Source organism: Cygnus atratus, chromosome 2, assembly GCF_013377495.2.
Source record: "Cygnus atratus isolate AKBS03 ecotype Queensland, Australia chromosome 2, CAtr_DNAZoo_HiC_assembly, whole genome shotgun sequence".
Taxonomy (NCBI): domain Eukaryota; kingdom Metazoa; phylum Chordata; class Aves; order Anseriformes; family Anatidae; genus Cygnus; species Cygnus atratus.
Genome location: NC_066363.1, coordinates 111,439,553 through 111,453,141, shown reverse-complemented (window position 1 = coordinate 111,453,141; position 13,589 = coordinate 111,439,553). Strand labels below are relative to the sequence as shown.

General features: G+C 39.1%; 1 protein-coding gene across 5 annotated transcripts in view; it reads right to left on the bottom strand.

Moving 5' to 3' along the window:
- LAMA3 (laminin subunit alpha 3) overlaps positions 1–13,589 on the bottom strand; it is a 114,623-nt gene that overhangs the window by 52,365 nt on the left and 48,669 nt on the right. For all 5 annotated transcript variants that reach the window (XM_035564064.2, XM_035564065.2, XM_035564066.2 and 2 more), the window contains 11 exons: positions 12,802–12,902; positions 12,545–12,698; positions 10,978–11,138; positions 8,911–9,019; positions 6,640–6,737; positions 4,122–4,287; positions 3,590–3,716; positions 3,363–3,502; positions 2,892–3,007; positions 2,163–2,374; positions 306–510 (listed from right to left, as the gene is read on the bottom strand). In XM_035564064.2, the coding sequence (XP_035419957.1) occupies positions 306–510; positions 2,163–2,374; positions 2,892–3,007; positions 3,363–3,502; positions 3,590–3,716; positions 4,122–4,287; positions 6,640–6,737; positions 8,911–9,019; positions 10,978–11,138; positions 12,545–12,698; positions 12,802–12,902 (1,589 nt within the window). The remainder of the gene's footprint in view (positions 1–305; positions 511–2,162; positions 2,375–2,891; positions 3,008–3,362; positions 3,503–3,589; positions 3,717–4,121; positions 4,288–6,639; positions 6,738–8,910; positions 9,020–10,977; positions 11,139–12,544; positions 12,699–12,801; positions 12,903–13,589) is intronic.

Here is a 13,589-nt window from a genome sequence, read left to right as displayed (position 1 = left end):
ATCTGGGCATTGGATAAGCTATATGAGATGAACAGAGATTTGGTGACTTACTGAGAGTAACACGGCATGTCACTGGCAAACAATGCATGCTTGGGAATCCCAAAGCCCACCATTCGTTACTGCACAAACCAAATTTTCACTAAACATTGCATGTATTCCTGTAACAACTGAGTTCTATCACCAAGCACTGCTTAAATCTTTGCTCATTATCATAAAAATTCTCCACATCCTCCAAATACCTGAAAAAAAAAAAAGTGAAGCAAACCACTCAAGCAACATTATTAATGCACGTAATCCAAACTTACTTGCATTGCCCATTGTTTTTTTCACAGTCTGGGCTTGCTGCATTAATAACTCCTCTTTCTGAACAGTTGCAGCTCTCACAGCCAGCAAGAGGGTGATAGCTGAAGTAATGTTTCTCACACACTTCGCATTTTGGTTTCAGAGTTCGAGGAGGGCAAATGCATTTACCAGTTATGTCATCACAAAGACGCTGCCCACAGTTGCACGCTACGTCAAAAAAAAAAATTCTACAAATTAATCAAGTCCCAGCTTACAATGATCAACTCTAATTGAATTTGTATATAAAACAAACAAACACAACGTGTATTCTTTTCTCTTTCATTAGTTTTAAACCCAGGTGGCTTGTTTAGCTCCAACTATCAAATTGATTTGAGATTAAGACTGATCAAGGTCATGGAAACCAATTATGTTAACTGTAGTTTCAAAGAGTATCTCGAGACCCTGGTTCTTTTCCACAGATTGGTTGCTTAAATTCACCACAGGAATTATTAACACTTCCCAAACCTGCCAAGTATTAAACAATTAATAGCTTTGGTTTCAAGGGCACCACTTTTACAAAGAAACATTAATAAACAGAGTATTACTTCTGCATTACACTGAAAGCTATGCTATGCTACATCTGAGACTGTAGTGGGGTTAGGTGGCGAAGCTTTGGTAGCGGCGGGCGCTTCAGGGATGGCTTCTGTGAGAAGAATCCAGAAGCTGCCACATGTTAGATAAGGGCCAGTTTCAGCCAGCTCCAAAGAGACCCGCCATTGGCCAGAGACAAGCCAGTGAGTGATGTTGTTTGTGCCTCTGTGAGAGCAGATAGAAGAAAGGGGGAAAAAAAAAAATAAAACTGCTGGTTAACAGCAGCTGGGAGAGAGGAGTGAGAAGCAGCCCTGCAGAGCCCAAGGTCAGCGCAGCAGGAGGGCAGGAGGTGCTCCAGGCAGGCAGCAGCAGTTCCCCTGCGGCCTGTGGAGAGGCCCCTGGTGGAGCAGGCTGTCCCCCTGCAGCCCATGGGTCCCACACGGAGCAGATCTCCACGCTGCAGCCCGTGGAGGAGCCCCCGGTGGAGCAGGTGGATGTGGCCTGGGGGAGGCTGCGGCCCATGGAGAGCCCCCCCAGGAGCAGGCCCCGGGCTGGAGCTGCAGCCCGTGGAGCCCTGCTCCACGCAGGAGCAGGGGGTCTGGGGGCAGCTGCTGCCCGTGGGGGACCCGTGCTGGAGCAGTTTACTCCTGGGGGATGGATGGACCCCGTGGTACGGAGCCATGTGGGAGCAGTTCTTGAAGAGCTGCTGCCTGTGGGCAGCCCCCGCAGGCTCAGTTCGGGAAGGACGGCATCCCGTGGGAGGGACCCCATGTGGAGCAGGGGCAGAGAGTGACTGTGAGGGAGCGGCGGAGATGAAACATCAGGGACTGACTGCAGTCCCCATTCGGGTTCCCCTGCACTGCTTGGGGGTAGGAGGTGGAAGAGGGTGGCTGGGAGGAAGGTGTTTTTAGTTTCTTCTCTCTATTTCTCACTGCTCTAGATTGTTAGTAATAGCCAATAAATTTCTCTAATCTCCCTACGCTGAGTCTGTTTTGCCTGTCACAATAATCGTTGAGTGATCTCCCTGTCCTTATCTCAACTCTTGAGCCCTCTTCATTGTATTTTCTCCCCCTTTCCTTTTGAGGAGGGGGAGTGAGAGAGTGGTTGAATCTCAGCTGCCCACCTGAGTAAAACCACCACACTATGCTAAATCTAAGACGGCTCAACCAGCCTGTTACAGGGTCAAGGCCTATAAAGAAAAGTGGGGCCACAGTGCCTGTGCAGTGTAATCTGAGAATTAAATAACTAAGGTCAGGTCACGCACTGAATACATCAGAACATGTACTTACGCTTGCAGAATGGAAATCCATAGTAGCCAGTTTGGCATCTGCTGCACTGACGACCAATGACATTAGGTCTGCACATGCACTGCCCTCCCAGGGGGCTGCAAGTGGGGCTCATGGCACCTTCGCTATGGCAATTACATGGCACTGCTCCGTTGTTGTAGAAAGCCACTAGTGACCTTGCAGAATCCTTACAGAAGGCTGACGATCTTTCTGGGCTATTTACATTGAAATATAAATCATGTTAGTAATGCCACTTGAAAACTGCTGTGAGAATGCTTTGCAGTGGTTCAGTGAATTGGGGTCCTGTCTTTCAAACAATTCTTTGAAATATGGAAGGCATCAGTACACATGCAAGGATACGCATAAAGTAATTACATTAGTAGTAAGTGGCTCATGTAGGTAAGATTTTTTTTTTCAAAGAGGTGCTCATATTAGTCTTATCAGTTCAGACATGCCAAGCAAAATACGAAATACCAAAGATGGAAATACCAAAGACAGAAAGATGACACAGATTTTCCTCTTTTGTACTGTGAGCAATAACACTCTACCCTTACATTTCATTTACAATAGAAAGTCATGCAAAAATGACTCATGGAAAATTAACAGGCCAGCATAAGCCATGAAAAGCGTTTTAATGTAGCAGAGCGATGGGGATTTTACACGTTTCTTTAATACGGAGTGAAAATAATATTAAATCCTAGCTTGCTCAGTTTTTCAGAAAGTGATGCTTACTCAATATGAAAACTGTTTCCTCCACATTGGCTGATAAAATCAAATGACTTGTCCACAGTCTTTTTGTCAAGAATTTTGTAACTGTAGTTGTCTGCTGGAACAACTAAGACATTTTCCTTAAAACAACAAAAAAGCTAGATTGTACATTTCAGAGAAAAACAAAAGAAACAAGCTAAGGCATTTATGTATTTAAATGTTACTTCATTATGAATTTTTGATTTTCTCAAAAATGCTAACACTTTAAGCAAAAGGGTAGGAAAATATACTTCATTATCTATCTCCCAGAGCTTACAATACAAGCAGCATACGATAAAAATACTGCATAATATCTTAAAATTTAAAGTAAAAACAAAACTAGTGTACAAGATCCTAAAATTTTGAAAATTTGAAAATTGATAATTTAAAATCATCTCTAAATGGCTGGTGAAGCTGAGAAGAATATTTCCAGGTATGTTTATGCAATAAACTTACCAAAACCAGCATTCTTCCATCAGGTATCATCACTGTAACAGAGACTTCAGGTTCAGAAATGTCAAGCTCAATTTGTTTTTCTGCAATCACCTGAACCCGACAGCCAGAAGTATGAGGGCAGAATGAAGCATTGATGGAACCTAGAAGAAAAAGCATAATGCCAAATAATGACCTCTGTGCCAAAAAGCTGAGAGGAGAAAGAAGTTAAATCAAATTTGAAAGCTTACCTGACCACACACGTCCTGCATTCACATGCACCTGCACAGGGAACGTTGGATGTGCTGGCTGATAAAAATGTAGCACAAATACGTATCTGCCCAACTGGGGCACTCTGCCACTCATGGTAATCTGGTTCTGCAGAAGCAAGAACAGCTCTCATAGTATATATGTTTTGTGAAATATTCATCATTTCATGAACTGTGCTCTGTATTGCTTAGTTGCAACAGAAGAGAGGGGGCTTAGCATTTCTCAGGAAGTTAACAATATCTTCAAAGGGTATGTCATTACCTCTGCATGCTCCTATCTGTTCACATGACAAGTATATGTAATGCACTTCTGCAGTCTGTGAGACTACTACAGGTTTAGAAAGAAGCTGGCATTTTTGTTTCTGTTTCTGTATATTATCTGTGTGGCTTAGTCAATCTGCAATGTTTTGATCATATAAATTAGTTCTGATTCTCTTAGAATGCTTGATCTATTTACCTTTACTAAGAGCATAATTTGTGACTTAGGAAACAGTATTTTCAAAATGTGAACTACCTGTGGTGATGTCAAGATGACTCCATTAACTGAGTCAGAAGGTAAAGGGGCACTCAGTGGATCATGGAGTATATTCCTTTGTACTTCAGAAATTTTCCCATCCCTGAATGCATCCAAAACCAAAGCCGCTGGTGGAGTTTCATACACTGATGGAATGCATGTTACGCTAAAAACAAGAGTTATATTAATTACTCTTGTGGTCAGGAGCATTCCTTAAGCATCATGAAAGAAAAAAAAACAGTCAACTCGCAAAAGTTAACATATTAGAATGTAATACAATTAATTAACACAATAGTAACCACTGTTACTCTTTGGAATTTTATGGAAATGATCAATAAATGAAAACAAGAGGTATAGATCTAACTCACAGAGGGGAAAATGTACATGACTGCTTTTATTCACTCAAAATTTCCATAACCTGAACAGTTTCAATAAAAAGAGTTTGCTAAGGAAACCAAAGGTGTTAAAAATACAGTTAAATAAATGTCAGTGAATCCAGTTAGTTACATTCACCAGAATCTGTACCGACATTGAAATTTCAGTTCTACAAATATTTATGTAGGTGTATCCCTTAAACATGCAAGTTTTCCCATTGAAGCCAGTGGGACTACTTAAGTACTTAAAAGTTAAGTATACACTCAAATATTTGTAGAATTGATGCCAAAATAAATAACAGTGCTCCCTGAAAACATCCCATTTCATCCACTGTTGTTTTTAACTATTTCTTCCTTGGTATATTTAATTCTGAAGAACTTGATTGAGAGAAGTAGTTTCCAAGACTGCAGGAGAAAATGTTATTTGGGGGTTTTATGCTAGTATTTATTCACTTCTTGTAAGTATTCAGCAGACAATGACAGCTCAAGACAGGCCCAGAACTGGAATGGCAAATACATTTCAGGGCCAGGACTGAGATGTATTTGCCAGGCTTGTGTGGGAAACCACGTGCAGCATCCACTTATAATACTATTAAACTGAGCCAAGACTCTGAATCTTTCAACTTGGTGAACACTAAACACTTTCAGGAAAGCAAAAATGCTGCCAGATAACAGTCTTAATAACAGAACATAAATATACAGTAAACTATGCAAGTACAGCAAGCAATTTAATAAATTAATAAATAAATAAATAAAACAAAACCCAACAAAGTAAAAGGTACGTATATCTACATTAGCTTGATTTTATATCATGCTTTTCACCCAGCCTCCTTTCCCCATTTTACTCAGAGTACAAATACCCAGGAATGCAAAATGCCTTTCATGAGAGGACAAGTATCTTCAGTGTTAGAAAGCTGCTCTCAGTTGTAAGATTCTGAACGGGAGGAGAATTAAAGCTGCAATTCAATGCTATACATGCTTGCAAGTCAAGTGCAGTCACATGCTTTTATCCAGTTTAATATCCAGATTTTTCTGTTCTCTATTTCAGTTCAACCACTGTATTAGCAACTACCATCTGGAAAACTATTAGACCTAGTTGCTAATTCTTTCTGCCTCTGAAGTGTTGCAAATGACATTTACTTTTACTTTGAGGCTCCCTTCATTGTCAGATCAGTTGGGGGGAAAAGAAAAACAAACAAAACTTAGGACTAGAATCACAAGGACATACAGGGAAGTAAAACAGGAATTGAAAATGTTTCCTAATTCAGAAACTGGAATGATATTTCCTCTCTGGCACAAAGAACGAAACATTTGGAGAGAAGAATTCCAACAGGATGGAGCAAGTGCTCTGCAGAACCTGGAACTGACTAATAGGGAAGAGAACATTTAGGTTCAAATGTTCTCAGTAACAAGGGGACATTGACTTGTGTTGACCCAACCGCATATGAGTACTGTAACTACTGGTACTACACAAGTATAAAGGAGGAGGGGAAGGATCACCTAGTGTTGCTGTGAGTAATGAATGCTGAGGGCACACTTAGCATCACCTATCATACAGGATCCACAATGAGGTGGGGAAGGGAATTCTTGTTTGTGAAGAAGGGGTTTACACGGTGGGTAGTTTGGGGCTGCCACATTTTGCTGGTGGATTTGTGAATTTGGGATACCTGAAAGGAAATTCATTGCCTTACCAATTAGAAATTAAAGCCATTTTGAACCAGGTGAAGCAGCAACATGCAGAATGAAAATCCAAACAGAACAGTGAGTATTTCAGGCCTGATAATTCATGGCTTACCACAGAAACAGCAATGTTTTTCCAGCTTGGACACCTATTATACTGGAAAGCATGTGAAATACTTGTGTATTCTAATGCATTAGCACTCGGTAGTTCAGATGGGAAAGGCTAATATTAGACAGACTGTGTGGAATGTTGGTAGATTAACACTAACACTTCAGCTTTTAATTATTAGTACAATTTATTTTTTTTTTTATTTTTATTTTTACAAATGCTACCTTGTAAAAGTGGTCAACAAACCACCTTTGAGTCACCAAGCAAAGGTTCATTGAAAAGCATTAAAATTCACTTTAGTCTCTCTCTGAGGGTCTTTTTCAGAAAATATAAAGGATAACAACAAGCAAGTTACCTTCCATCATGGGTACTCCTGTAAACAGCTATGCAATGTACTTTAGGATTCACATATTCTGGAGAAAATTCTTCAGCTGATATAATACAAACCTTGTGCTGGAAAATAAGCACAAGGTACATTTAGCAATTAATACTGAAAATAAATAATAGGGCCAAGCCTGAAAGGGGAACAACGTAACCTAATGTTAGTATAGGGAGATCTAAGTCCCAACCCATGTACTGTCATGGACTTTGCGAGCAGTTTTGGATCCTTACTTACCTGCACCTGAATGCCTCAGTATTTAAAGTATTTTTTTGTCCTTCCCAGGGGAACATTGGCTATTGGGAAGTTAAATAAATTAAAATGCAAGTATACGTATAGTAATGGGAATCACAGAAGACCAGCTTGCAGGGTCGAAAGCTAGCCAAGGGTGAACAAGATTATACAGAACAAGGGCCAGAGGAAAAAGCCCTCATGAGTGTTGTTAAGACTTTCGGACCCTGGGGGAATTCCTAGTCCTTCTGAAATGCAAGACGGTAATATTTATTCACACAAAGTCCTTAGAAATGAGTTTTGGTGACTATGAGATTTCTCTCAACGGATTCAGAATTCAGTTTAAAAAAATTTGAGAGTTCATATGTTTTTGGTTTTGGTGGTTTGGTTTTTTTTTTGACATAAGGCAAGGCTTCTAGGTAGACACAACAGTTAGTGCCAATAAAAAGATATTACCTGCACTTCCAAAATACGTAAGTTACAGGTAAGTTTGCAGGTTACAAAATGTGTGTGTGAACTACTTGAAAAGGAAATAAAAAAGCACTTGATAATGATAACTAGCACTACATATTAGTATAAATAGCAATTGCATAGGGAGAATGCATTAATGTGCAAAGCTATTCATTTTAGAAGCAGTCATAAAGGAGCTCAACTTGTGTTTTAGCATAAGCGAGCAGGGAATATAAACCCTTTATAAGCTAGAAGGCAGAGTGCCAAAAATCCCTTTTTCTGGGCAGCAAGCATTGTGCTTCTCCTGCCTGTAATGACCCACAGGACACCAGCCTATTGCAGCAGAACAAGGGTAGACTCTGAAGATCTGAACTGTACTTTCAGAGCAGCTAAAAAGTTATCATGGAACATCATTAGGATTTAGACAGCTCATTTGCATCTGTCTGAGATAAAGTCGTTAGAGCCGCTCTTGAAAGATGACCTCAACAATCCCATTCCCCCTTTACTATTTAGACCTGATTTCTGAACGCCAGCACTGAGGGTGGTTCCCCTTTGCCTCTCTGTTCTGTACAACAGGGGGTCTTTAACTCCAAAGCTGCTGGGACCCTGACTCCATAGATAGTGTCCATACAACAGAAGTTCTTCTTTTCCTCATTCTCATCTTTTGGTAAGTGCAGCATTTACGTTTAATGCAGGGAAATATTTTTTTGTGTCTCAATCTTGAAGCAAGTCATTTAGAAAAAGGAAACTGTAATTTGGAAGACAAAATATTATCATGAAACTTCCATATGTGGAGATACAGCCTAATAATATCAATATCCTTTGGGTATGGATCTTGTTAAGCACAACAACTACTACAGGGAGCTACCACACAATTTAAATGCTATTTGTTCACACTGAACACTGCCTCAGGAAATGAAGAAAGTATGCATCAGTTGCTAATCCTAACAGTGCCATGGAACTACTCTGTGTTCATAGTTTGGTTTTAACTTTAGATTTAAACCAACTGTGTAACTGGCCTAGTGTTTCTAAAATAGTAAACACTGAAACAACTTAGGAAAAAAAATCAGTATCTAGAAAAATGTATTACTAGTGTGGGCCAAAAGATGGCAGTGAAGGTTTTTTATTCAAAAGTTTTTATTTAAAAGTTCTATCTTTTCTAAAATGAATACATTTATTATCTGAAATTTTGTAAGAGACACAGGAAATGCCCGTGTTTTGAAGATATAAAGAAAAAAAAGGGAAAGGCATAAAATACAGCAATTAAGAAAAAAGCTACCAGCATATTTTTCAATTAAAGTTTACATGTAGAAAAGAGAGAGGAACTGAAATAAAGCATTAGAGAGTTGGAAATACCCTTGCCAAGATCAAAGATAATAAAGATACACAGGAATTTGCCTTTCTTGTTTGACTCAGTATTCGCTATCTACAAACCAACATCTTCAAGCATCTAATATACACCCTTTCACACACCACCATACAGCATGTGAACATAAGGAGAAAAGTACATCTCTTTACCTATTTGAGGAATAAATATTACAAATGGAAAAGAAAATAGAAACTTACCAGAAGAAAATTAATTGATGATGCCTTAAGATGTATCTTTGTATCTGCTAGAAGATCATAGGCTGCAATACGATTTCTGTCATCTACAACAACACTGCGACAAAGGAAACTGAGACAGAAAGCAGGGTTAAAAATTAGCCTCCTGGCATTGCCATGTTGTTTGTGCTATTGTGTAGCTCAGCTGAGGCCTAGTTAGCCTCACCACGGGTACCCAGTCATTCTGCTGGATCATAAGTAACAACTATGTTTGGCCACTGGTGAATGCAGTATCCTCACCACAGAGGCAAAGGAAGCACCACATACAAAATGTGGCTTGCCCTTTGTAGGTTGCCTACACAGAGTCCAAACCTCCTGACCTTAGTTTAGTTCTCCAGTTGAGCTACTGCTAGCGGTACACTGCGATGTAGGTCTGTGCCTCTTATCAATTACCTTTGATCAGCTGCGCATCTTTAGTTAAGACAAACATATACTAAGAGGAAGAATCTTACTAAAGGCTTGGGACTCTGCCTTGCCCAGGGAGCATGATCTCTACAGCCTTCCAAAAGTAGAAACATTTCCCTTTTGCTAAAAGAGGAAGTCACGTACAGATTAGACGGGACTTTGAGCAACCTGATGCAGTGAGAGATGTCCCTGCCCATGACAGGGGAGTTAGATCTAAATGATCTTTAGAAGTCCCTTTTGACCCAAACCATTCTATGGTTCTATGATACAAGATGCTTATTTCTTTTCTTTCTTCTGCTCAGCAAAGCTAGCCAGCATGCTGTGGGTGAGAAGCTGTAATTACCATAAAACTCTGTTTCTCCTCTAGGAATCAGAGAATGTGATAGTTTCACTGTTGTTCAGAGCACAGCTCAGAAATAAGTACATCTCAGGGCTAAGGACACTTAAGAAAAATATAGCTCTCTCTCATTTGATTTTCACTAGAAACTGGGCAACTAAGTATGTCTCTGAATCTGGGATCCATTTTCTTCCAATGTTTTATTGGGAATAATCAATCTGATAGAGCTATAAGTAGACCTGGCATACTTTATTCATAATTCTATGACAAACTTCATTATGCAGTTTTGATTGTTTTCTTTTTTCACAAACATGTATCTTCCTGCTCAGAAAAGATAACACAGCAACTTGCTTGCAATGTCACCATTAGTTTCATGCAGAATGGCAGCAGAAGAGATTTACTGCATTGCTACATTAAAGTAGCAAAGGCTTTCTTTGTCTTTTCGCAAGCAAGCTTTTAACATATCATACATGCAAACAAGTTCAGAATTAGTCCATAAAATGTGTTTAATTAAAAAAAAAAGAGTTTTAAGAGCAGTGACCTGGCAAGGTCATATAGTTCTGCTCTGTATCACAAACATGCTGATGAAAATCCTGAATATCCCTAAGTCTACAATCTGTCAAACACTTGGCTCACAGGAAAAAAATGATGCATGTCAGTAGCCCCCTGACACTCCTAGGGGCACAAACATCTGCGGGATCACAATCCTAATTTGAGTCATACTCTGAATTGCTCAAGCGTTAAAGACAATCTCACTTATGACAGACAAAATCTCTGGAACATCTGCAGTAACCTCAGTAGTCAACAAGGATAAAGAAACATAGGGCTTGAGGCCTACTCAAAATTTCAGAGAAAAACATACCTTTGCTTCAGCAAATCTTGTTAGAGGGGTGGAAACACTCTTGCAAAACTGGCTGCTACTTTTTTTTTTCTTTTTATAGTCAAAACCCTCAGACATGCGTTTAACTAAACAAGCATAAACAGTGCAAACATCTGCAGCCAACAGAGCTGCTGGATGCTCTGCTACTGGACTCTATAATTAATAGCTTATAAGGATTTACAAGTGTATATAAAAACCCCTTTGTACAGAAAAAAATCACTAAAGCAGTAGCAATATTTAATGTGCTGACCGCACAGACTTAAAAATCTGTACAATACCCAAAGAATTATGTATCTGCTTTTAAATCACCCTAAAATTTGAACAACATAACAGCAGTAAAATGGATTCCAATATATAAAAAGTATAATTATATTCTAAATGGTTATTTAACCATTTCAGAAATTCTTACCTGTATTTGCAACTGTATATTCTCACTCTGCCTTCTGTGACAGGTCCAGGGCTATTTATTTTTACCTCAGCAGTGTATAACTGGTCATCTTCATTGGCATATTCAAAAACTAGAACATAGCGACCGACTTGAGGAACATTTATGGTCATCTGTAAATTGACCTAGGTCAAGCATCATTTAAAAAAAAAAATTAAATTAGATTTTTCTTGCAGGAAGCTCCCTTTTCCTGCCCTGCAAGCTAACCGGTCTTCATTAGTCTAGGGCCAACCCTGCGCTGTCTCAGCAAAAAACAATTCAGCAGAATGGAAGCAGTGCTTATAAATAATCAGTTTGTCCACTAGTAAGAGTCAACCAGATCCAGGAAACAGCTGCCATTATAACAGCTCTAGGAAGATAACAGCAGATCTGCAAGATAAGGCTAGGAAACGAGGCTTATTATTTCTATTCTTGGCAGTATAAACTATCAGTGAGGAAAATCTGATGTTCCTAAAAAACTGTCACCCTCATCACTAAGCTATCTTTAAAAAACAAATCAAAATTGACTCTTAATTCTCCACTGAATAACCATTTCCACGAACAGAATTCCTACTACTGCAGCGCTTTATACTGATTCCCTACAAAGAATGAGAGCATTATCTCCAGGAAATAGCCATTGCCACTTTCTGAAACATCAGATTTTTCTTTTAGTTTACCTGTGCAAGTTGATTAAAGTAATATTTTACAGAAGATACTTTGAAGTAGTTGCATGAAGAGCGCTGTGGTTACAGAGGTTTTTGTTACAGTGGGCTATATAATTATTTTCAAATGTAAGCTGTTTTTCTCAAGGTGTCCTTACGCTGTGAACTTTTCAACAAGCATATAATTCTGTCAACAGCCATCCTGACTTCACTGCAATAAGTCATAACAGTAAAGTTTTGCACATGCATCAGTGATGAAGCACCAGGGCCTATGGCATTTAAGTATCATTGTTGTAGTTGGCATTTTTTTAAAGGAACTGTCAGAACACAGTAGCAGAGGACACAATCACTTTACATTTAATTATCATGTACTTGATACAATAGCTTTTTTTTTTTTTTTTTTTTAAAATGCTTCTAGTATAGTTTTTGGTTTCATGAAACATGTTTCTCTTTCAATGGACCCACAGCAGCATCATATTTGCATCTGCTTGTTTTTTACTGAAGTAAATATTTTACGTAAGTATAGCTATTTAAGAAACAAACAAACAAAAAAAGATGAATTTGGAGTTATATACACACACCATTACTGCTCACAAACCATTTTGACATTTCTGCTGCAATTAAGCAGTATGCTGAACTAGACAGTATGCCTAAAACACAGGGATTTTTATTTTATTAAATACTTTTGTTGGAGTGAAACATCCACTCTAGTCACAGTATAGATCTGCCAATACTGATCTGTTTACACAGATCAGTATAAAATATAGAACTTAGCACAGAGCCTGTTACAGATCTGCAAATCCCAAGCCGTGAATATACCACTGTTTTAGTCCAGTAGGTTTATAGTTAATAGTGCAAATGCGACTGCGATTAACATGCAGGAATCTCACCTCTCTTCCACTGATATGGGACATCACTGGTTGATGAGGAGTTGGCTGTCGAACAGGTATTCTTCTGTATTCTCCCCCACGTCTGTAATACGCTGCCTCTGAACCGAGGACACAGGAAAATCTGCCCAATGGCAAATGCTGATAGAGCAAGCAGCTTACACAAAACAAAAACACAGAATTATTATTGCTTTCAATTGCAGCAGTATAATATCAACATAATCCAAGGCAATGGTTTATTCCATAGCATATATACTGACTTCTCTGTTGAAACACGTCCAGGATAGGTGCAAGGCTCCGTAACTTGTATCTGCAAGATGGATGCTTCATAATAATCACTAGGTAACAGCACCATATAATCCTAGGAACAAATATAACAAATGCAAGACCATGCAGAAAATTACAAAAGGAACCTCTCCAGAAGTTCACAATGTAGCAATGCACAAAACCAATCACACAAATAATTTTTATGGAGGATATCTCCAATACACATGTAGATTTTTTGTTGCTATATGGGCCAATAACATCCTTATGTGTCATGGTAAATCTGTTTATATCTTCACAGAGACAGTTTGAAGGCAGCTGCCCTGTAAGCAGGGAAACTCTGCAGCCACTATCCCATCATGTGTTGTACAAGATGATGCTCATAAAGGAGGTTCCCCACTATATCTATGCCTTGCAGGACTTGTCAACTCCAGAGCCTCTGAATCTAAAAGCACAGGCCCCTCTTACTTAAGCTTTAAAGCTAAGAAACACAGATCTTCTAGCCCAAAGTTGTTCTTGCTTTATAAGCCAAATGGTACAGTCAGTAGAGTGGAAAAAAAGAATCAGTTTGTATAAGCTTGAGTTGCACAAGCACTGCTCGGTAATACACAGCTGGCTCTGCACAGTTTTCACCCATGTACGCTATTCACCTGCAGACAACTCAACTGTGTTTGAGTCTGCAAGGGAGATTCATGTATCCCAGGTGACTTCATAAAAATATTCCTCAATCTATTAAGCTGTGCTTCAAGAAGCTGGTATATTTTTACTCTGCCTTTTCAACTTA